Here is a 25136-nt window from a genome sequence, read left to right as displayed (position 1 = left end):
TCTTTCATTGCCAGGGGCAAGACCAATACCAACCTGTGGGCACGGGTCGGTCACTTAAGAGCCACTAGGGCGCCCGCCACTAGAAGACTCCCGTGATGGGATAAGGAGGGCACAGAACGGGCCAGAAGCCATCAGGGTGCCCACCTCCTGGAAACAAATTTCCGTGCAACGTTCAGGCACACCATTGTTAAAGCATACCACCACCCCAAGATATAGGCCACCCCCGCACCCCATGAGGCTTTTTCGGTGGATATCCCTGGCAACCTTTTAACTATCTGCAGTCTCTCTTGAATCATGGGGGACTCCATAAGTAAGACAGATGAACTTGCCCTTAAGGCCCTACGATATATGCTCAAAAGTAGGGGACTAGAAATTTCTGACACCCAGGGCGTTAAGGTCTGGGGAACTATCACCCGGTTGGCCCCATGGGTAGACTCAGCCAACCTATTCTCCTGGGATACTTGGGACAGAATACATGTCCTAGCAAGAAAGGGAAATACGAGACGGGGAAGACCCACCCCTAGGGTTCTACCCCACCATTACTGCCCTTAAGAGTTGTTTCTCTACTGAATCTAAATCCCCCAATGGAGAAGGAGCTTCTACACCTGATTGTGATAAACAATGGGAACAATTTGAGAAAGAACAGCTGACCCCGGGGAAGTGAGGAGAGAGAAAAGGGCATCACCATAAATAATAACCTATGGCCACCAATATAGGGGGAAGATAAACCCAATAATGGCGAAAACCCACCTAGTGCACCCGAGCCTGAAGATTCCCAAATCCCACCTCTACCCTCCATTGATGCCCACCAACAAAAAAGAGGTCAATGATGCCCAGCCCCATCTGGTAGGAGAATCCCCTTGGAGAAGAAAAAGCTACCCAGAGGACCCTTGGGGAAGGCCACCACCTTTTACAAATTCAATACAAGCCTTCCCTGTTAATGTAAACCCTGGGGGCAATCGACCAGCAGCTTGGTACCCCTGGGAACCAAATGATCTCAAAGAGCTCAAAAAGGCAGTAGCAGAAGATGGCCCCAACTCCCCATGGGCAGAGACTATTCTCCAGGGCCTAGCCCACCAACCCTGTATGACACAGGATTGGAAAATGTTATGTAAAGTGGTCCTTCCTAGTAACCAGTACATTAAATGGTGCGCCTTCTTTAAGGAGGAATGCCATACCCAAGCTGAGAGGAACCAGGCCGCCAATCCTGTTATCCCCATAACATTTGGAATGTTATCTGGCACGGCCGATCAATGGAGTACAGATATACAACAAGCCACCATACTGGCCCAATACATGGATCAAGTTCAGACCATTTGCCTAGCCACCTGGGAAAAGTTAGAGGAGGGTCCCAGTGAGCCTGTAATATCAGGGATCACCCAGGAAAATAATGGAGACCTCCCCACCTTTATCGACAGAATAGAAAAGAGCATGCAAAGAAAGTTCCCTCCAGGCCCTTTGAGAGACCAATTCATTAAAATGTTGGTATGGGAAGGAATGAATTCAGACCACAAGTTGGCTTGTGCTGGGCAGAAAGATAGGTCAATGGAACGTTGGGTAATAGCCACCAAAGATATTGGAACACATCATCACCAGGCGCAAACAATGGTGGCAGCCCTAGAGGCTCAAACTAAGGCTCTGGCTGAAGCTTTGTCCTCGGCTCTTAACAAAGTGACAAACACTCAAAACTCAGGCTCAGAAGGGACCCAAAAGGAGAATAAGGGCAGATGCTGTTACCAATGTGGAAAGGAAGGGCACTTTAAAAAGGACTGCCCCCTGAGGCCGGGGAGAATTGGAAATAGAGGACCACCTACAAGCCCCTGTCCACGTTGTAAAAAGGGATACCATTGGAGAATAGATTGATAAAGTCCAGATTTGATAAAGACGGGAAGCCTTTAAACTAAGTGAGGGGCACTCCCCAGCCCCGTCATCCCAAGGGGAAGCCCCAAGCCCTCCTCCTGGGGTATGCCATTCCTGAGGTTATCGAACTCTCCCAAGAGATGTCTGATAAATTAGAAAAGCCCTTCCCCGGGTGCAATTCTACCAGAAAGCCCCCTTACCAATTAATAGGCATTAATAAGCCTATATATAGGAAGCCTGAAGTCAAATGGACAGTCCCCATAGTGCCCGGACTTAGGCCAAAAATGGACATGACTATAGGAGGAAAAAAGTTCAGATGCCTAGTTGATACAGGTGCTGACAGAACTATATTGAGACAAGAAGAAGTGCCCCCCACCTGGTCTACAATATACGGCCCTCAATTAGCAAGCATCGGGGGTAGCACCCCCTCTCGAGAGTCTGCTAAATGGCTAAAATGGGAAGACCCAGACGGGACTGAAGGTTTAGTCAAGCCTCTCATCGCCCCTAGGATTAATGCCAACTTACTAGGTCAGGATATCCTGGGACAGGCAGACGCTTACATAACCACAGATTACAGAGGGTTCTATCAAGATATATTAGATGAGGAAGGATACCAACAGCAATTTACACCCCCTGGTATCCCAAACTACCGAGGGGACCCAGAATTCGAAAAGTTGAGAAAAGGAGAAGCACCCCCAATTCTAAAGGCCATTGCTCCCTCGGAACCCCCTATCACATGGACGCTGGGACCCCCAATATGGGTGGAGCAGTGGCCACTCCCCTCAGCAAAACTTCAAGCCCTAAAATTATTGATAAAAGAACAACTCCAACTTGGACATATCAGACCCTCCAACAGTCCTTGGAATACACCTATTTTTGTGATCAAAAAGGCCTCAGGGAAATGGAGACTACTACAAGACCTTAGAAAAATTAATGAAAGAATGAAAGTACAAGGAACCCCCTTAAGGGGAATGCCCTGGGTCCCAGCCATTCCCACTGGTTTACACCTTTTAGTGATAGACATTAAGGATTGTTTTTTTCTCAATACCTTTGAACCCTAAAGATTGTGAAAAATTTGCCTTCTCGGTGCCCTCCACCAACTTTGAGGGACCTGACGAACGGTATGAATGGGTTGTTTTGCCCCAGGGTATGGCCAATAGTCCTTCTTTCTGCCAACAATTTGTATCAAATCTAGTACAACCCGTTCGACAACTGCCAAGTGTTTTATTATATTTGTACATGGACGACATCATCCTTGGCATGCCCAGTGCCCCAAAACTCTTGCAGGCATCCGAGTTATTGCTTGGGTGCCTCACCAGAGGGCAACTCATAATTTCCCCCGACAAAATTCAACATGTGCCTCCCTTTAGGGTTTTGGGCTCTCAACTTACCCTAGAGGCCGTTTCCCCATTAAAACCTCAGATAGCAATCAAAAAATCCTACTACCTAACAGAACTCCAAAGCCTGTTGGGAGAGATTAACTGGTTACGACCTTGGCTCTCCATATCCACTGGTGAGCTAATGCTACTCTTCGACCTCCTTCGAGGTAAACTCCCTCATGACACGATAATCCTCTTGCCCCCCCCACGAGGCAATCCTCCAGAAGGTCCAACAAGCCCTTGATGCCGTCCAACTCTCCAGATTTGATCCCATCCAAGAGCTTCAACTATGGGTGATAACCTCTCCCAAGACACTCCTAGCCACATTGATACAAAAAGACAAGCCCCTTCAATGGATACATATCTCCTTGGGGGGAGCCCCTTGGGTCTATACTCATCTAGATCAAATGGCCGATTTAATCCAAAGGGGCAGAGATACGGCTCTTAGATGCTTCGCCCGGGATCCTGACAAGATTGTTGTACCATATAGGATGGCAGATTTCCAATGGGCTCAAAGAAATAATAAAAGGATAACCCTGGCCCTAGAAGGTTTCCTAGGAAAGGTTGATTGCCACTACGGGCCCCATAAATGGGTAGCCGCTTTCTCTCGGCTGCCATGGAAGGTTCCCCAATTATTCCCCTTTCAGTTCAGTTCAGTTCAGTAGCTCAGTCGTGTCCGACTCTCCGCGACCCCATGAATCACAGCACGCCAGGCCTCCCTGTCCATCACCAACTCCCGGAGTACACTCAAACTCATGTCCACAGAGTCGGTGATGCCATCCAGTCATCTCATTCTCTGTCGTCCCCTTCTCCTCCCGCCCCCAACCTTTCCCAGCATCAGAGTCTTTTCCAGTGAGTCTTCTCGTCGCATGAGGTGGCCAAAGTATTGCAGTTTCAGCTTTAGCATCAGTCCCTCCAATGAACATCCAGGATTGATCTCCTTTAGAATGGACTGGTTGGATCTCCTTGCAGTCCAAGGGACTCTCAAGAGTCTTCTCCAACACCACAGTTCAAAAGCATCGATTCTTCGGCGATCAGCTTTCTTCACAGTCCAACTCTCACATCCATACATGACCACGGGAAAAACCATTGCCTTGACTATACGGACCTTGGTTGGCAAAGTAATGTCTCTGCTTTTCAATATACTATCAAGGTTGGTCATAACTTTCCTTCCAAGGAGCAAGCGTCTTTGAATTTCATGGCTGCAATCAGCATCTGCAGTGATTTTGGAGCCCAAAAAAACAAAGTCTGACACTGTTTCCACTGTTTTTCCATCTATTTCCCATGAAGTGATGGGACCAGATGCCATGATCTTTGTTTTCTGAATGTTGAGCTTCAAGCCAACCTTTTCACTCTCCTCTTTCACTTTCATCAAGAGGCTTTTTTTTTAAGCCTATCTTAAATACTACTAATGTTTTCACTGATGGGGGAAAACAGGGAGTGGCATAATCATCTTTACCGACTTAAAGACAACCCCCATACACATTACTCCCCCTGTGAAGGGTCAGCGCAATACGAAGAGCTATTTGCTATCGTTCTTGCACTTTCCAAGGTCCCTGAAGCCATGAATCTATTCACTGGTAGCCTCTATGTAAAAAACCTCCTCCGTGGGTTTATTGATTCTCATATTCAGCTTGATGATAATCCTATTACCCCCCTCCCTTCTCCAAGCTAGGAACCAACCCCTCTACCTACATCATCTCCGAGGCCATCAAGCCCTACCAGGGATTCTTTCCTTAGGAAACTCAATGGCCGACCAAACCACCTCTGCCAATACATACACTGTTCAACAGGCCCAAAAATTCCATGATCTTACCCATGTTAATTGGAAAGGACTACATCAAAGATTCCCTCAGGTCCCTATCAAAGACCTAAAAAGAATCATACATATCTGCCGATCATGCATCCCCTTCCTCCAGGTCCGCCCTCTACAATCAGCAGGAGTCAGTCCCAGAGGAATGAGGCCCAACACTCTCTGGCAGACAGATGTCACACACTACCCCCCCTTTGCAAACTTAAATACATTTTTGTCTCAATTGACACCTACTCCCATGCATGCTGGGCCACAGCTCACATCGGAGAAAAGGCACAACACGCTGAGTCATTTCCTTCAATGTTTTGCCACTTTGGGGCTACCAATACAGATAAAAAATGACAATGGACCACGCTTTATTAGCAAACAACTACAAGAATTCTTCAAACAATGGAATATTCAACATACCACAGGGATCCCCTACAACCCTCAGGGACAGGCAATCATAGAACGACAAAACAGAACATTAAAAACTCAATTACAAAAACAAAAAGGGGGAATAAACCCCCACCAGCAGCCAGGAATGGCCCTTTTTACCTTAAATATTTTAAATTTTTCAAAAAATGAGCCACTCACAGCCTTCCAAAAACATTGGACCAGCCAGGAGCCAAGGCCAGAGGTGGTAGTAAGATGGAAGGATCCCCTCACGGGGCAATAGAGCGGACCCGATCAGCTGCTAACCACCGGGAGAGGATTTGGATGCATCTATCCCATAGGAGAAACCAACCCAATCTGGGTGCCAGCCCAAAATCTTAAATATCTTGACCATCCTGAAGATAATAAACATTCAGCCCAAGAACAATAAAAAGTTCATGAGGCGGTACTCTCTCTCTCTCTCTTTCAGATTGCCCACAGAAGAGGCCAACACCTATCTACGAATGACCCCTACTGCTGAAGTTAGTAATGCTCAGTTGGGACCTAGTTCCTTTAGCCTTGCCATCCTTGCTGGCCCTATTGTTTGCTGTTGGCTTAATTTCTGTTGCCCCCAGCGACTGGTCGCCCTTTCAACACTTCCTTTAAGGCTTCTTCTATCTACTAGTTTGTATACGCCTAGGCAGCTGTTACTGTTCCTTCGTTCTTCCCTACCAGTTCAGGTTTCTAACCTTAGCCAGCCTTAAACTTCTCCTGACAGACTTGCTCTAAGACCTCCAATTGGCGATTCCTATCACCGACTTTATCACCTCTACTCAAGCAACTACCAATTTCTGGTTACAAGGCACCTTCCTCCCCTACACTGATACCCAAATAGGCTTTTCCACTTTGATTTTTGCCTATATCCTCTTCGCCTGAGACAGACATTCCCAGCCTTCTACTCCAACTTAAAAACAATTCAGTTCAGTTCAGTTCAGTCGCTCAGTCGTGTCCGACTCTCCGCAACCCCATGAATTACAGCACGCTAGGCCTCCCTGTCCATCACCAACTCCCGGAGCTCACTCAAACTCATGTCCACAGAGTCGGTGATGCCATCCAGTCATCTCATTCTCGGTCGTCCCCTTCTCCTCCCGCCCCCAACCTTTCAAAACACAATTCAAATCCTACTAAACTCTTTATCCCCAAAACCCTATTACTACCCATTGCTAAATCTGAATAATGATGGTGAAATGGCTACTGGTCCTGACCCTGCTCAACGACTGGAAGGGAGACCACACAAGAGCCAATCCTCATAAACCTTGGGAACAGCCATGGATCCTGACTGATGGACAGACGGGTAAAACACTTAACAAGACTACCCACACAGCCCCACTCTCCACATGGTGGCCAGATTTATATTTTGACATCAGGGAACTCTTTGGATCCAGACAGAGGATAGGAGGTAACGACCGTAGCGGGAAGCATCAGTTAGGGTCAATGGGAAATGGACGGTAGGGTTCTGGGCTTGTCCTGGCAGGTAACTGGGAAATCTGCGGTGGCATGGAAAGTTTTTATTGCAAGGACTGGAGTTGTGTGACCTCTTGTGATGGGCCCTGGAAATGGAATGTCGGAAACAGAGATTTAGTTAAATTCACCATCCCCGACCCCAGATACAGGGTACCCCAGGTGCGAGTACAGTTTAACCAGGAACGGGCTAAAGCAGAAAAGCACTGGAAGTCTGGGTTAACTTGGGGTTTTCAGCTTCACTTGAATTGGCCCGGCCCTTACCCAGGTAGATTCTTAACCATTAAACAGGTTATCAAGGAGGCACAGAACAATACAGCTCCTATAGGTCCAAATAAGGTATTAGAGCCTTCCACCCCTACCAAGAGCCCAGGTGACAAGGGCACCTCAAATAAGACTACAAGACCCCAAAGCCCCAGGGAGGTCACCAGATCCACCCGACCACCCAGGGGGGAAACACCTGCTAGGAGTCCTTCTCAACCCCAGAGGTTACAGGCCTCCAAGGACCCATTGTGGAAGCTGATGCGCACTATGTATGAGACCCTTAATGCTACCAACCCTAACCTCACAGCCTCATGGTGGTTATGTTATGATATAAAGCCACCATTTAATGAAGCTTTAGGACTAAACATCACCTATGATATATCATCTGATACAAGTCCCTCTCAGTGTTTGTGGGGGGACCGCAAAGTCGGCCTGACCCTGCAGCATATGAGTGGTAGCGGGACCTGCCTAGGAAAGGTGCCATGGGATAGACAAGATTTATGCGCCTCCATAAGTAGCTCCCCTAGTTGGAATGATGGCTCAAAATGGCTTGTCCTGAGAGACGGCGGGTGGTGGGTGTGCACTGAAACGGGCCTCACCCAGTGCCTCTCAACCTCAGTCTTTAAAGTCTCTAAAGAGTTCTGCATTCTAGTGACTGTGATTCCCCGCATCCTCTACCACTCCGAAGAAACCATGTATTCTCACTGGAGTAGAGGTACAGGCGGGAGAAGTGAGACAGAGGTCTTCACTGCACTAACTATTGCCACTCTGTTCAGCTTGGGAGTATGGGGACGGGACCGGCATAGCCTCCCTGGTCAATCAACAAACAGGCATGACCTCCCTGAGGGCAGCCGTCGATGAAGATCTAGAAAGAATAGAGACCTCTATTAGTCATCTAGAAAGATCCCTCACCTCCCTGTCCGAGGTAGTACTCCAAAATAGAAGAGGGCTTGATTTGCTGTTCCTCCAACAGGGGGGGCTATGTGCCATGCTAAGAGAAGAATGCTGCTTTTATGCTGACCACATGGGAGTAATAAAAGAATCTATGGCTAAGGTTAGAGAAGGACTAGCCAAGAGAAAGAAGGAAACAGAGGCACAGGACTGGTTCAAGGCTTGGTTTAATAAGTCCCCCTGGCTGCTCTCCATCCTGGGACCAATAATGATCATTGTTATTCTTCTTTTGGTTGGACCCTGTCTTGTCAACCTTTTCCAAAAGTTCCTACAGGAGCGGATTCGGACCATTTCCTGGGAACAAGTGAAGACCATCCTCCTCGCTCAAATACGGGGGACAGACCCAAAATCCCAAAACATCCCTGGCAACCGTCTGCCTCCTTTAGGCTACAAGCCTAAGGTGAGGGACACTCTAACTGCCCCAACAAGCCAATCTACTCGCCCAGGACACAAAGGGCCCAAGAACCTCAATACCCGGTGGGTCTAGGGCCAAGCCCCTCGCCACAGAGCCTAAGTCCAGCCAGCCCTCCAAAAGACCTTCAGCCAGGTCTCAAGCCACCAGAGCCTATGCTTGACTGGGTAGCCAATGACAGGTGAGATCCCCAGAGGGGGACAACCTAAGACAGGCACAGTCACTGAGTCTCCAGCAAGGCCATGCCGGTGGCCCCCCGATGGCTCCTTCCCCCGTAAAAAACAAATAAAAAAGTGGGATGTATAGGGCGCCTTACATGTGCTCACAACAAGATGGCGCCTGACAGATGTCAGGAGGACGCGGCCCCAGATAGCCACAAAAAATTCTGATTGGCTCCTGAACACCTCCCCTTGCATGCTTTAATGTGATTGGAAAGCCTTTTTCAAAAACCCTGCGCTTGCCTATATATACGAGGAACTTACACCAATAAAACGGAACTGCCTTGACATAACCCCTGCTGCGTCTGAGTGTCTCTCTCCAGGCGAGGGAGGCTGTGGGGCGGGCAGTCCACTCACCTCTTCTTTGGGGCTTGCTCCTTCTGATCTAGACCCCCGGAGGGGCTAATCTCGGGCGGCTCTCTTGTCGAGACCCAGGCTCCCCTCAATCTCTGGCTTCTGTCTTGGAGCGCTACAGGGCAGGAGAAGGGAAAGGGAGAGAGGGGATTCCACGTTTGGTGCTGGAAGGACCCACATTTTATTGGCAGTTCCAACTGGTTCAATGGGACAAAGAAGAAACGAGGAGAGAGGCTGGCCAATGGGATGCGTCCAATATACTGAGTGGGCAAATGTGTTTTTCTGTGATTAGACTATCTGTGGTGAATGAGGACATTTCAAAGGGATGACACCCAGGTCATTGGGAGAGATATTCCTGGACCATAAAGTTGGTCATAGTGAGAGGGTAACAGGCAGGAAGGTCAAGGATCTCCAAACCAAGGAAATAGGCTGCAAGTGTCAGATTTTTTTCTCTTAAAGTTCTGTGTTGCTGTGATGACACTTGGTTTCACCTGAACTTAACTTTTCTCAAGCCTTGAACTAACCAATGTGTTTTTCTTTTGGAAATATTTTTCTTAAGTTATGTTAATGAAATATGTATTTACTTTGGAATTCACCTTTCTTCAAAATGGTTCCACCTAAGACTAACTTTTTTTCCTTTCCAAAACCTTGGGCTGATAATAACTCAACAAACCAGTATTCATATCAATTGTTTTATGGCTGGGGGATGACACACCTAGTACCATTCTATCTCAAAAATGCATATTGTGGGAGAGGGGCCTGGTGAAACTTCATCAGCCTTGAGCTATCTCTCTTATCTGATTAATAGCTTTCTAACAGACATAAAACATCTGACTAAAGACTAGCAGAGGGGCACTCTATCTGCCCCCTTCTGACGTCTATGTCAGAACATTTTTCTATCTCTTTTATACTTTAATAAAACTTTATTACACAAAAGCTCTGAGTGATCAAGCCCCCTCACTGGCTCCGGATTGAATTCTTCTCCTCCAGAGGCCAAGAATCTCGGTGTCTTTCATGGTTCAACAATGTTTCAATTGGTTGGGAGAAGATTTGAATGCATTTTAAGGGGGTAAAGAAAGAATTTACAATCACAAATTTTCCAAAATAAATGCTCTAAGGATGGTCAGGGGCCTAGAGTCAGAATGAAACTCAAGGTTAATCAAGTTGAGGAAAAAATAAGGCCATGATGGTTGACTATATTATTTCATTCATGTAAATTTCATATAAATTCAACAAAGGGTATGGTATTAGAAATCAAGATAGTGGTTCCTTTGGGGCAATGAGTGCACAAGGAGAATTTATGAGGTGCTGGTGGTCACATTATATGTCTTGTTCTGGGTGATTATTTTATGAATGTGCTCACATTGGGGCAATGTTCTGTGTATATATAATTATACATAGTTATTAACAAGTTTATTTTTAAAATAGAGCAGATAAAAGGAAATTCTTGGTATGACAAGAGAGTTATAATTTTAAATATGGAGATATGAGTAAGAAAGTGAAATTTAATAAAAGATTTGGAAACAAGGAATAAAAATTCCAGCATCATCACATATGTGCTTATTATAATAATAAGGCCCATTATTTTAGACAGGGAAACTGAAGAATAAAGAACTTAATTGACTTACCCAAAAATTCAATTATCAAGTAGTGAAGACAGGGTTCAAATGCAGATTCTTTAGAGCTAATGCATTAGTCTGTCTATTCTTTATCAGTAGAAAACTCTTCCTGTTAGGTCAATGTCTTTACGGCTGACTCTGCTGTCATTCTGAGCCTTGAAAACTGGGCATAAGTTATGACACCCAAAAATGAAATTGCAGGAGTCTTCTGTCTTTTGCTAAGTTCAATCTTAGTTCAGTTCAGTTCAGTCGCTCAGTCACGACCAACTCTTTGCGACCCCATGAATCACAGCACGCCAGGCCTCCCTGTCCATCACCAACTCCTGGAGTTCACTCAAACTCATGTCCACCGAGTCGGTCATGCCATCCATCCATCTCATTCTCTGTCATCCCCTTAGCCTCCCACCCCAGATCCTTCCCAGCATCAGAGTCTTTCCAGCGAGTCAACCCTTCGCATGAGGTGGCCAAAGTATTGCAGTTTCAGCTTTAGCATCAGTCCTTCCAATGAACACCTAGGATTGATCTCCTTTAGAATGGACTGGTTGGATCTCCTTGCAGTCCAAAGGACTCTCAAGAGTCTTCTTCAGCACCACAGTTCAAAAGCATCAATTCTTCGGCGATCAGCTTTCTTCACAGTCCAACTCTCACATCCATACATGACCACGGGAAAAACCATAGCCTTGACTAGACGGACCTTTGTTGGCAAAGTAATGTCTCTGCTCTTTAATATACTATCTAGGTTGGTCATAACTTTCCTTCCAAGGAGTAAGTGTCTTTTAATTTCATGGCTGCAATCAGCATCTGCAGTGATTTTGGAGCCCAAAAAAGTAAAGTCTGACACTGTTTCCACTGTTTTTCCATCTATTTCCCATGAAGTGATGGGACCAGATGCCATGATCTTTGTTTTCTGAATGTTGAGCTTCAAGCCAACCTTTTCACTCTCCTCTTTCACTTTCATCAAGAGGTTTTTTAGTTCCTCTTCACGTTCTGCCATAAGGGTGGTGTCATCTGCATATCTGAGGTTATTGTTATTTCTCCCAGCAATCTTGATTCCAGCTTGTGCTTCTTCCAGCCCAGCGTTCCTCATGATGTACTCTGCATAGAAGTTAAATAAGCAGGATGACAATATACAACCTTGAGGTACTCCTTTTCCTATTTGGAACCAGTCTGTTGTTCCATGTCCAGTTCTAACTGTTGCTTCCTGACCTGCATACAGGTTTCTCAAGAGGAGGGTCAGGTGTTATGGGATTCCCATCTCTTTCAGAATTTTCCACAGTTTATTGTGATCCACACAGTCAAAGGCTTTGGCATAGTCAATGAAGCAGAAATAGATATTTTTCTGGAACTCTCTTGCTTTTTCCATGATCTAGCGCATGTTGGCAATTTGGTCTCTGGTGCCTCTGCCTTTTCTAAAACCTGCTTGGACATCTGTAAGTTCATGGTTCACATATTGCTGAAGGCTGGCTTGGAGAATTTTGAGCATGACTTTACTAGCATGTGAGATGAGTGCAATTGTGCGGTAGTTTGAGCATTCTTTGGCATTGCTTTTCTTTGGGATTGGGATGAAGACTGACCTTTTCCAGTCTTGTGGCCACTGCTGAGTTTTCCAAATTTGCTGACATATTGAGTGAAGCACTTTCACGGCATCATCTTTCAGGATTTCAAATAGCTCCATTGGAATTCACCTCATGACAAATTCCAAAATGACATCAGACAGAACTTTACACAGTACTGCTACTACTGTTTTTAACACTCGATTGTCTGACCCATGTGTATAGCCTAATTGAGTTCCTTGCTCGTCGACTCTGTAGGAACAGTTCTAGACAGGAAATAGCCCACAAAGGATTTGGTTAGAACATAAATAGCTTAGCACAAAATTTACATTTTATTGACTCCACTCCCAGTTTCTGGTAACCCCTCAAAAGTAACTCCAGATACAGAGACAGAAAAGTCAAGTGATTTAGCCAAAGCCACAGAGCAAGGAAATATATACCATTTGAATGCAGAGTTCCAAAGAACAGCAAGGAGAGATAAGAAAGCCTTGCTCAGTGATCAATACAAATAAATAGAGGAAGACAATAAAATGGGAAAGAATAGAGATCTCTTCAAGAAAATTAGAGATACCAAGGAACATTTCATGCAAAGATGGGCACAATAAAGGACAGGAATGATATGGACCTAACAGAAGTAGAAGATATTAAAAAAAGGTGACAAGAATACACGGAAGATCTGTACAAAAAAGATCTTCACAACCCAGTTGATCACGATGGTGTGATCACCCACCTAGAGCCATACATCCTGGAATGTGAAGTCAAGTGGGCCTTAGAAAGCATCATTATGAACAAAGTGGAGGTGAGAGAATTCCAGTAGAGCTATTTCAAAACCTAAAAGATGATGCCGTGAAAGTGCTTCACTCAATATGTCAGCAAATTTTGAAAAGTCAGCAGTGGCCACAGGACTGGAAAAGGTCAGTTTTCATTCCAATCCTAAAGAAAGGCAATGAAAGAATGCTCAAACTACCACACAATTGCACTCATCTCACACGCTAGTAAAGTCATGCTCAATATTCTCCAAGCCAGGCTTCAGCAATTAGTGAACCGTGAACTTCCAGATGTTCAAGCTGGATTTAGAGAAGGCAGAAGAACTAGAGATCAGATTGCCAATATCCGCTGGATCATGAAAAAAGCAATAGAGTTCCAGAAAAACATCTATTTCTGCTTTATTGAAGTAGCTAAAGCTTTTGACTGTATGGATCAAAATAAACTGTGGAAATTCTTCAAGAGATGGGAAACCCAGACCACCTAACTGCCACTTGAGAAATCTGTATTCAGACCAGGAAGCAACAATTAGAACTGGACATGGAACAGACTGGTTCCTAATAGGAAAAGGAGTACATCAAAGCTGTATATTGTCACCCTGCTTATTCAACCTATGTGTAGAGCCCATCATGAGAAATGCTGAGCTGGATGAAGTACAAGCTGGAATCAAGATTGCTAAGAGAAATATCAATAACCTCAGATATGAAGATGACCCCACCCTTAACTCAGAAAGTGAAGAACTAAAGAGCCTCTTGATGAAAGTGAAAGAGGAGAGTGAAAAAGTTGGCTTAAAGCTCAACATTCAGAAAACTAAGATCATGGCATCCATCCCATTACTTTATGGCAGATAGATGGGGAAACAGTGGAAACAGTGGCTGACTTATTTTGGGGGGCTCCAAAATCACTGCAGACGGTGACTTCAGCCATGAAGTTAAAAGATACTTACTCCTTGGAAGGGAAGTTATGACAAACCTAGACAGCATTTTAAAAAGCAGAGACATTACTTTGCCAACAAAGGTCCATCTAGTCAAGGCTATGGTTTTTCCTGTAGTCATGTATGGATGTGAGAGTTGGACCATAAAGAAAGTTGAGCACAGAAGAAACTGATGCTTTTGAACTGTGGTGTTGGAGAAGACTCTTGAGAGTCCCTTGGACTGCAAGGAGATCCAATCAGCCCATCCTAGAGGAAATCAGTCCTGAATATTCATTGAAAGGACTGATACTGAAGCTGAAACTCCAATACTTTGGCCACCTGATGCAAAGAGCTGACTCACTTGAAAAGACCCTGATGCTGGGAGATATTGAAAGCAGTGGAAGAAGGGGATGACAGAGGATGAGATGGTTGGATGGCATCACCGACTCAATAGACATGAGTTTGAATAGACTCCAGGAGTGGGTGATGGACAGGGAGGCCTTGCATGCTGCAGTCCATGAGGTTACAAAGAAGTAGTATAGTCACTATTTCTATCCAAGGCTTCAGTGCATGCTCCCATAAGATTGAAGACTGACTATATAATAAAAGCTACAGATTTTCCACCAAGAAGATCCTGAAAAGTTTTGTGGTTGTTTTGTTGTTTCTTTTCACCAAAAACCCCACACAGTTTTAAAAAGTGAGAAATTTTCTTTCTCAACTATGGCAAGTTTTCTTCTGTTAGTAGGTGAAGACTATGTTCTCTGTTTATTACATGCAAATATACTCTATTCATGGGGCTTCCCAGGTGACTCAGGGGAAAGAAACCAGCCACCTGAAGATGCAGCACAGGAGATGTAGGATACTTGGGTTCAATCCCTGGGTTGGGGGGATCCCATGGAGTAGGAAATGGCAACACACTCCAGTATTCTTGCTGGAGAAATTCCATGGACAGAGGAGACTGGTGGGCTACAGTCTTTTGGGTCACCAACAGTTGGACACAACTGACTGACTGAACACACAACACACATACTCCTTTCTCCCTCTTTTCTTGAGTAAATTTTCAGTGTCAAGTAACAGAAAACCTACTAAAAATGTCTTAAACAATAAGACAGTTATTAACTCATAAAATGAAAAATTCTGAAGTTTGACATCCCAGAGAAATCTAGTTCAAGAACTCTATAACCTCATCATAGACCCCTGTCCTTTCCATCTTCCATCTCTGCCATCTTTGGTCTGCTGATTTTTGTCCTCAGTTCAGTTCAGTTCAGTCGCTCAGTCGTGTCCGACTCTTTGCAACTCCATGAACCACAGCACGCCAGGCCTCCTTGTCCATCACAAACTCCCGGAGTTCACTCAAACTCATCTCCATCGAGTCGGTGATGCCATCCAGCCATCTCATTCTCTGTCGTCCCCGTCTCCTCCTACCCCCAATCCCTCCCAGCATCAGAGTCTTTTCCAGTGAGTCAACTCGTCACATGAGGTGGCCAAAGTATTGCAGTCTCAGCTTTAGCATCAGTCCTTCCAATGAACACCCAGGACTGATCTCCTCTAGAATGGACTGGTTGGATTTCCTTGCAGTCCAAGGGACTCTCAAGAGTCTTCTCCAGCACCACAGTTCAAAAGCATCAATTCTTCGGTGATCAGTTTTCTTCACAGTCCAACTCTCACATCCTCAGACACTTCTTTTTATGATTGAAAGCTAGAAGACAGAGTACCTCTTTTTTGTGTCTTACTTTTAGGATGAGGAAATATTTCTGATGCCCTCTAGAAGTAATGCTTTCATCTCATTGGCCAGAATTGCATCACATGCTCATAATTAAACCAGTTTCTGACAAAAGGGTTTAGAATTTCCACAAGTGCATTAGATTAACCAAGATTCCTCCCTCCATGGTAGTGATGATAGCACAACATCATGACTGTATTTGTTTCCACTTTACACTTAAAAAATGGTTAAGATGGTAAATTTTCTGTTATGTGTATATTATCAGAATTTTTTTAATTGAATAAAAAACTAAGATGCATCCCTTGAAATCAAAGGTGGCCTAGTTTCCTCTGAAGTGCATGACTCCCTGATATTCCAAATAAAACAAGATTTCGTTAAGAAGAAAATGGTTGAGTACTGAAAGAGTAGCTGCATAGGAAATCAACAACGTATAATATATTTCTCAACCTCAACAGAGCTGCTTATATAAGTTAGCATTAGGAATGCTTATGAGAAATCAAAATGGAGGGAAATTTAAATCATTTTAATTTTATCAATGTGCCATACATTTTCCATTTTAAATGAAGTAAAGAAAATTCTATAGATTCTTTAAATGTCAATATCAAATATTTTATACATTTTAATGACAAATTAATAATCTTTTTTCTTTCAATTTCTGTTGATACAGTCTCAGATACAGAGTCTAACAAATCTTTATCCATGCTTTTAAACCAGTCATTATTGTTTTCTATCTGTAGTCTTCATTGCTGATTTATTAAACTGAATTTTGTTAGATTCAATTATAATTTCCTATCTCCAAATGATTAAGGCTTTCATCTTTTTAAACTGCCTCATTATTATCTTGCATACCTTTTATTATGTTTCACTTGTCCATGTAAATTTATTTAAATATTTTCATAAATTATAGAAAGATTTCCTCTAACAAAACATGCAATTCTGAACCAACTTTGTTGCCTCAAAACAAAAGATAATGGCATCTTTTATTAAAATTTATTTAATAAAATTTTTATAATAACTGTAATTAACTCATAGCATTTATTATATACTTTTATATATTTTGATATTGTATATGTATGGAATATCCCTAAGACCATATAAGGTAAGTAGTTTCACTATCCTCATTTTACAAGTAAACTCTAGGAAACAGGTTAATAAACTAGTCCAAATTTGAAAAGCTAACAAAGGTCAGAGCTAGGATTCAAATTCAGATACTTTCACAGTCCTGTACTTATTCAGTACACTTGATATGAAAGACTTCCTATCTTACATTAATACTAGAAGTCTAAATATCTTATTAACTAAATTTTAAATAGTCTATTCAGAAATATTTTTAAAAATGTTGGCAGTTATTTGATAGTAACTTAACGGGCACATGAAGTAAAACCCTGTTTAACATGTAAGCTTATTATCACTTTATCTGGCAACTTTATGATTAAGTTGGAGAAGCTATATTGGACATAAGGGAGTTGCTATATTTACCTATCATTGTAATAGAATTTCCTAGGTAATATAAACTTAAAAACAGATAGCAGTAAGACAGCAGAATAGAAAGTTCAGCCTTTGTTTTCTCCTGGAACCACTGATTTACCAAAGATAGACCTGCCAAAATACCTTATGAGATCTCTAGAATCCAGTTAAGAAGTTGTAGTATCCCACAGGAGCAAAATCTAGAACACTCAGATTGAAATGGGTAAGAAGAAGAATTGCACTTCACAGATACCAGCCTATGTTGCTGATCTTGTTCGTGACACCAACTGTCTTGCTGTTCATTCTGCTCAGAGCCCCAGTTGTCTTGCTGTTCACACTGTCCACATTGTTCACTGAAACTAGGGTAGGCAAGGCTCTAGCTAAGAGGCTAGAAGAAGATGCAAGGAGCCATAGGAACTGCAGACACATTTATTCTCTCCTTGCTGGTGCAACAGCATAGCAGCAGACATAGTATAACACATTACTGCACACAACCCATCAGGGCTTTTCCAGGTGAAGCTTATACAGGTATACCGCACACAAACCTATGATCAAGCACGTACCTCATGATGTTCATGCACAGTGCTATAAATGATTTTAGCTGTTACATAGTCATTATTTACAAAACGTGGAGCAAGAGAGCCTGAACACACTATCTTGGCTGATTTCCTCTCTCCCCACACTCCACCCCTTCATGGTCTCTCACCTCACATTCTGCATAGTCCATCTTCTGCGATATTCCCTTGGTGAGTAGCACTGACTCTTGGATTTATTTTTTGCAACAGCAGTAGCTACAACAGCAAACAGTTACAACCCCAAAACACAGCAAGACCCAATGCCAGATATCACCTGGAACTCATGTTGTACTCCTTGTCCTTATGGGGCTAGAAGAGCCACCCACTGCATGTGGAATAACTTTATCTTCCATGGTCAAGTCCAGTCTACCATCTGTCGTAAAATTGCAGGAAAGCCTCCAGAGAGACAACTCCTCCTCCGTGGAGTTTTTTATTGAGAATCTTGCAAAACTTCCCACAGGTGCCAGGCTCAAACCTTCAAGGAGGGGATTTTTGTAGAATTTCCAGCCCACCCACAAGATTCCAAATGCTTTCACACTGTTCTAAATCTGCAAGAGAATCAGAGGTTAGTAGCACATCATAGGACACAGCCTTTATACACTGTTCTATTAAATCTACATCACAGGACATAGCCTTTACAGTATACTGTTTTAAGCCTATGTCACAGGACACAGCCTTTACAGTATACTGTTCTACTAAATCTACATCATAGCACACAGCCTTACAGTACCATGTTCATTATAGGACACAGTCTTTACAGAATACCTGCACACAAATCAGCCCACATTTGCCTCTGCATAATCTCGATGGGAACCCTGCCAACTTAGGCCCCCTTTGGTGTCTTCATACTTTCAAAGTGGTATCTCACGTGTCATCCTTCTGCTTCTCTCAGTAAGGACCTGCAAAACCCCCACAGGTGCTGGGCCCAACACTGTATCCCAGAGTCACAAAAGCCAAGCTGCCAAAGTTTCCCCTTACATTGGCTGAAACTGCTTACTCAAGTCAACCAACTCCTCCTGAGTATATGGTTGATACACCATGAACTCAGTCACAATGGGGGCTCCTTGAGGATGTCCCCACCTCCACCATAGGCTGCTCATTTTTCACTTTCTTCTGTACAATGGGCCTTGCTGCCAAGCAGGTAGACACAGTCTCATAATGTTCATTTTCACCATCACTTAGCACCTCACTGTCAGAGATGCTGGCTTGTTTGCCATGGGGTTCTTGCTCTAATGTCAATAATCATTGCTCTAGTTCTTCCAAGCGTCTCTGCACATTACACCCTGGTGTGGCATCATGGAGAGCACTATCCATATTTGCCTTCAGGGCAGTCAGGAAAATCCACCCCATGGTGCCAGCAGCAGTCTGTGCCACCTTGTTCAGCAAATGGGAACTCACCACCTATAACACCTTTTCAATGCTATCTGGTGACCTGTCCACTGCCTTCCAATCTTCCACTGGAGTCCACCCTGAGAGGACCATGGCCACATAGTACCACATGCTGTATGGTGGCCACTGACTTTCTCCATCCCATGGAGCCTCAGGCTTTTCTACCTGCTGGGTATCCTGCTGACTATGCCAATTATATTGCTGATCCTGTTTGTGATGCTAATTGTCTCACTATACCTCACTTTGTACACTGTTCACTGAACCCAGAGTAGGCAAGACTTGAGCTGAGAGGCTGGAAGAAGAAGGGAGGAGCCATAGGAACTGCAGACACATTTCTCTCATGGCTGGCATAGCAGTTGTTGCAGCAGACATAATATAACACAATATAATCACATACAACCCTTCAGGGCTTTTCCAGGTGAAGCTTATACGGGTGTGCTGTGTTCAATTGCCCAGTCTTGTCCTAGTCTGAGACCCCATGGACTGTAGCCCACCAGCCTCTTGTGTCCATGAGAGTTTCCATGAAAGAATAGTGGAGTGGGTTGCCATTTCTTCCTCCAGGGGATCTTTCCCACCCAGAAATCAAACCCACAACTCCCACGTCTCTTGCATTGCAAGCAGACTCTACTGCTGAGCCACCATGGAAGCCCATGGGTGTTCATTGAAAGGACTGATGCTAAAGCTGAAACTCCAATACTTTGGCCACCTCATGCGAAGAGTTGACTCACTGGAAAAGACTCTGATGCTGGGAGGGATTGGGGGAGGGAGGAGATGGGGACGACATAGAATGAGACGGCTGGATGGCATCACTGACTCGATGGACATGAGTTTGGGTGAACTCCGGGAGTTGGTGATGGACAGGGAGGCCTGGCGTGCTGTGATTCATGGGGTCGTAAAGAGTCAGACATGACTGAGCGACCGAACTGAACTGAACCACACACAAACCTGTGATCAAGAGAGTACCTCATGATGTGCATGTACGGTGGTATAAATGATTTCAGCTGTTACATAGTCATTATTTACAAACCGTGGAGTGAGAGAGCCTGAACACATCATCTTGGCTAATTTGCTCTCTCCCTATACAGACCTTTCCCAAACCTGCCATAGCTTAGCACCAGGAGAGAATTCCCCCACTTCTCACTCAGAGGGGAAAATAAAGAGATGAGCTTACATCCACTATTTTAGTTTTTTGACAGGTTACCTAAAGGACTTGTTTCTTCCTCACATAGCATTAGCAGTATATTCAGAGCACTGGTACACCTAGCATAGTTTGGAAACCTAGGGGCCATTGAGAAAGAACATGAGTTGGGGGCAGCTTGCTATAGCCAGAAGAGCTATACAATGAAGAAATAATATCCTCTTCAATAAATGATACTCATAAAACTAGACATCCATAGGCAAAAGAATAAAATTGGAACCCTGACTTATACTACTCAAGATAGATTAAAGGCTTAAACACAAGACATGAAACTGTAAGACTAGGAGAAGAAAAATACTGAAAGAGCTATATCTGGGCAACAATTTCTTGGTTACCACCAAGAGCACAGGAAACAAAAGCAAAAATAGATAAGTGGGATAACACCAAATTAAATGCTTGTCCACAGCAAAGGAAAAATCAGCAGAGTAAAAAGTAACCTATGGGATAGGAGAAAATTATTGTAAACCATCTATCTAATAAGAGGTTAATATCTAAAATATATAAGAAGTTCATGCAACTTAATAGTAACAAATAATAGCAGTAATAATAATAATAACCTGATGATAATAATAATATATAAAATATAATAATAATGATAACAATAACCTGATTAGAATTTCAGAAGTATTCTGTTGAAGACTACAAGTTTCTTTAGCTCCAAGATCAGTTGGTTGACTACAGGGAAAGACTGGGGCCTGTGGAAAAGCAGCTCTTTTGCAAGATAAAGTCTGTACCTCATTGGAACCTAAGACCATGAAAGGTTCTTTCCACAGAAGACTTCTCTAGCAGATTGAGACTGGCCAAAATAACAAAGTAGGAAGACCCTGAACTCACCTCCTCTCATGCTGCTGCTGCTAAGTCGCATCAGTCATGTCCGACTCTGTGCGACCCCATAGACGGCAGCCCAACAGGCTCCTCTGTCCTTGGGATTCTCCAGGCAAGAGTACTGGAGTGGGTTGCCATTTCCTTCTCCAATGCATGCAAGTGAAAAGTGAAACTGAAGTTGCTCAGTCGTGTCTGACTCTTAGCAACCCCATGGACTGTAGCCTACCAGGCTCCTCCATCCATGGGATTCTCCAGGCAAGAGTACTGGAGTGGGGTGCCATTGCCTTCTCCGCACCTCCTCTCATGAACACACTGAAATATCTGCAGAACAATCATCAACTAAAAAGACCAGAAGCTATCAGAAATGATTTACAAATAAAGATATAAAGAAGGAAATACAACTATTAATAGAGGTAGGAGGGGCAGTGTAGTAACATAATCAAGCCCCATACCCCCTAGTGGGTGACCCACAAACTAGAGAATAATTATATTGCAGAGGTTCTGCCACAGGAGAGTTCTGAGCCTCTTGTCAGTCTCCTCAGCCTGAGGGTCCTGCACAAGGAAGATAAACCTCAAAAGCATTTGGCTTTGAAGGTCAGCAAGGCTTAATTTGGGGAATTCCAAAGGACTGGGTGAAATATAAACTTCACTCTTAAAGGACACACACAAAATCTTATAAGCACCAGGACCCAGCAAAAGCAGTAATTCGATAGGAGCCTGGACCATACTTACCTGCTGGTCTCGGTGCTTCTCCAGGAGAGGCAGAGGCAGATGCAGCTCTCTCTAGGGACATGGACACTGGCAGCAGCTACATTTGGGATCTTTCTCCTGAATGGGCTCTTCCGTGGGCAGATGCCATCATGGGGCCTATCCTCAAGCTCACTGTCACTAAGGCTTGACCTTACCCAACCTATAGGCACCAGTACTGTGAAACCTCAAGCCAAACAACTAACTGGGCAGGGATACAGCTTCACCCATCAGCAGACAAGTTACCTAAAGATTTCCTGAGACCACAGCTCCTCTAGACATGGCCCTGCCCAACAGAGGGCCAGGACCCAGCTCCACCTGCTAGTGGCAGGGACTAGCCTTGCCTTCCAGGAAGCCTGCACAGCCTCTAGCCCAATCTCCCCAACCACAGTCCTCAATGCACAGATACTCAATGCAAGAAGATCACAATTTCAAAGCCTGTGGACCCAGCCCACCTATAGCAGACCTGACCCTACCCTGGGACTAGTGGGCCCCAGAACTGATCCCTGAGCAGCCCAACATAATCTTCAGAACACTCCAAACTCCATATCCAACTATTTAAAAAACTGTCATCCCCTACCAGCAATCTGACATCAGTTTTGGGATCCCTAGGCCCAGCAGCCAGACTCTAAGACCCAGCTCTGTCTGCCAGTATTCCAGCACTACCCACAAGACTTGACTTCACCTACCAGTGGATGGGCAACATCTTCAGCATCTTCTGGGTCCTGACTCCACCCACCATTGAGCCAGGGACCCCTGGGATTCTGCATTTAGCCATCTCGACACCAGGCCCCACTAACCAGCAGCCACCCAAGGAGGGTTTGGCAATGAACAGGCTAGGGGCCAACGAAGTCTAGCAGACTGCCCACACAGTATGCCTGTCACAACAGAAGGATCCACACAACCTTATCAGGGGGTACCATTAGAGCATATAGCTTAGGTCATGAGAGGAGAATGTACTGTTGGGATGCATAAGAAGTCTGCTACAGAAAGCCTCCAAAGTTGAGAAACATGACTAACCTATTACATACATAAAAACATAAGTAAAAACTAAGACAAAATGAGGTAGCAGAAAAATATGTTCCAGACAAAAACTAGTAAATATTCTATAGCTACAATAATCAGTTAAAGGGTATACAGAACAATTAGATGTAAAACACCGACTCAATGGACATGAATTTGAGTGAACTTCGGGAGTTGGTGATGGACAGGGAGGCCTGGCGTGCTGTGGTTCATGGGGTCACAAAGAGTCGGACACGACTGAGCAACTGAACTGACTGAACTGATGATAGTGAAAGCAGTAATCATGAGGAGAGGAGAGTACAAATGCAGGGTTTTTAAAATACATTTGAAATGAAATGATCAGCACCTTAATCATGTAGATAAATAGATATATATTGCTGTACAGAAACCTCAAGGTAACCATAAACCAAAAATCTATAACAGATACACACACACAAAGTAAACCAAACATAACACTGAAGATAGTCTTCAAATCACAAGAGAAGGGGACAAAAGATATATACATAGATATATTATACAACACAGGAAATATAGCCAATATCTTATAAAAACTATGAATGGAGTACAACCTTTTAAAATTGTGAATTACTATATTTCATACCTGTAACTTAAGTAACCCTATACATCAACAATGCTTGAATAAAATAATTTTAAAAACTTAAAAACAGCCTGGTTAAAAACAGGCAAGGATAGTGTCATGAGTCCACTTACATAAGGTTTATAAAGTGTTGGAACTCACAGAAGAAAATAAAATTACATTTCAAGTGATTGCTTGAGGGAAGACAAGTTGCTATTCTGTGGACATAGAGTTTCAGTCATTCAAGCTGAAAAAGGTCTAAAGCTCTGCTGTATGATGCTGTGATTATAGTTAATAATGTTCAGTTCAGGCACTCAGTCATGTCTGACTCTTTATGACCCCATGAATCACAGCACGCCAGGCCTCCCTGTCCATCACCAACTCCCGAGTTCACTCAAACTCATCTCCATCGAGTCGGTGATGCCATCCAGCCATCTCATTCTCTTCTCCTCCCAACCCCAATCCCTCCCAGCATCAGAGTCTTTTCCAGTGAGTCAACTCATCGCATGAGGTGGCCAAAGTATTGCAGTTTCAGCTTTAGCATCAGTCCTTCCAGTGAACACCCAGGATTGATCTCCTTTAGAATGGACTGGTTGGATCTCCTTGCAGTCCAAAGGACTCTCAAGAGTCTTCTCCAACACCACAGTTCAAAAGCATCAATTCTTCGGCGATCAGCTTTCTTCACAGTCCAACTCTCACATCCATACGTGAACACTGGAAAAACCATAGCTTTGACTAGACGTACCTTGGTTGGCAAAGTAATGTCTCTGCTTTTTAACATGCTATCTAGGTTGGTCATAACTTTCCTTCCAAGGAGTAAGTGTCTTTTAATTTCCTGGCTGCAATCAGCATCTGCAGTGATTTTGGAGCCCCAAAAAATAAAGTCTGACACTGTTTCCACTGTTTTTCCATCTATTTCCCATGAAGTGATGGGACCAGATGCCATGATCTTTGTTTTCTGAATGTTGAGCTTTAAGCCAAACTTTTCACTCCTCTTTCACTTTCATCAAGAGGTTTTTTAGTTCCTCTTTATGTTCTGCCATAAGGGTGGTGTCATCTGCATATCTGAGGTTATTGATATTTCTCCCAGCAATCTTGATTCCAGCTTGGGCTTCTTCCAGCCCAGCGTTCCTCATGATGTACTCTGCATAGAAGTTAAATAAGCAGGATGACAATATACAACCTTGACACACTCCTTTTCCTATTTGGAACCAGTCTGTTGTTCCATGTCCAGTTCTGACTGTTGCTTCCTGACCTGCATACAGGTTTCTCAAGAGGCAGGTCAGGTGGTCTGGGATTCCCATCTCTTTCAGAATTTTCCACAGTTTATTGTGACCCACATACTCAAAGGCTTTGACGTAGTCAGTGAAGCAGAAATAGATGTTTTCCTGGAACTCTCTTGTTAAGAGGGTAGATTTCATTATGTGTTTATTACAATTTTTAAAAATATAGGCAAGTTTACCTGAAAAAGTGTTGCACAAAACCAGCTACAGTTGTTGCAGCTCCATCTTCAACTTCTTGATATTTCCCTTGACAAAAAGCACACTAAGTCATCTCCAAGTTTGAAGTATTCAGAAAATAATGACACAGCAGAGACACCAGAGGGTGCAACTGATTCTCATGATAAATATGATAA

At 43.8% G+C, this 25136-nt stretch overlaps 1 protein-coding gene across 1 annotated transcript; it reads left to right on the top strand.

Annotated features, from left to right (window-relative positions):
• Positions 1–735: 735 nt before the first annotated feature.
• On the top strand, positions 736–1863 carry LOC148777601 (endogenous retrovirus group K member 6 Gag polyprotein-like). Its single transcript, XM_088837010.1, has one exon. It carries the CDS (start codon positions 736–738, stop codon positions 1861–1863), a length of 1128 nt encoding a protein of 375 aa, XP_088693136.1.
• Positions 1864–25136: the final 23273 nt, after the last annotated feature.

The sequence above is a fragment of the Moschus berezovskii genome, chromosome 6, assembly GCF_049115385.1.
Source record: "Moschus berezovskii isolate FMDL1 chromosome 6, NW_MosBer_1.0, whole genome shotgun sequence".
NCBI classification, from domain to species: Eukaryota; Metazoa; Chordata; class Mammalia; order Artiodactyla; family Moschidae; genus Moschus; species Moschus berezovskii.
Note: the sequence above shows the minus strand (reverse complement) of the source record. Positions and strands in the feature narration are given on the sequence as shown.

Coding starts and splice junctions, on each gene's coding strand:
- LOC148777601 (XM_088837010.1), top strand. CDS start 736: ATGGCGAAAACCCACCTAGTGCACCCGAGCCTGAAGATTCCCAAATCC.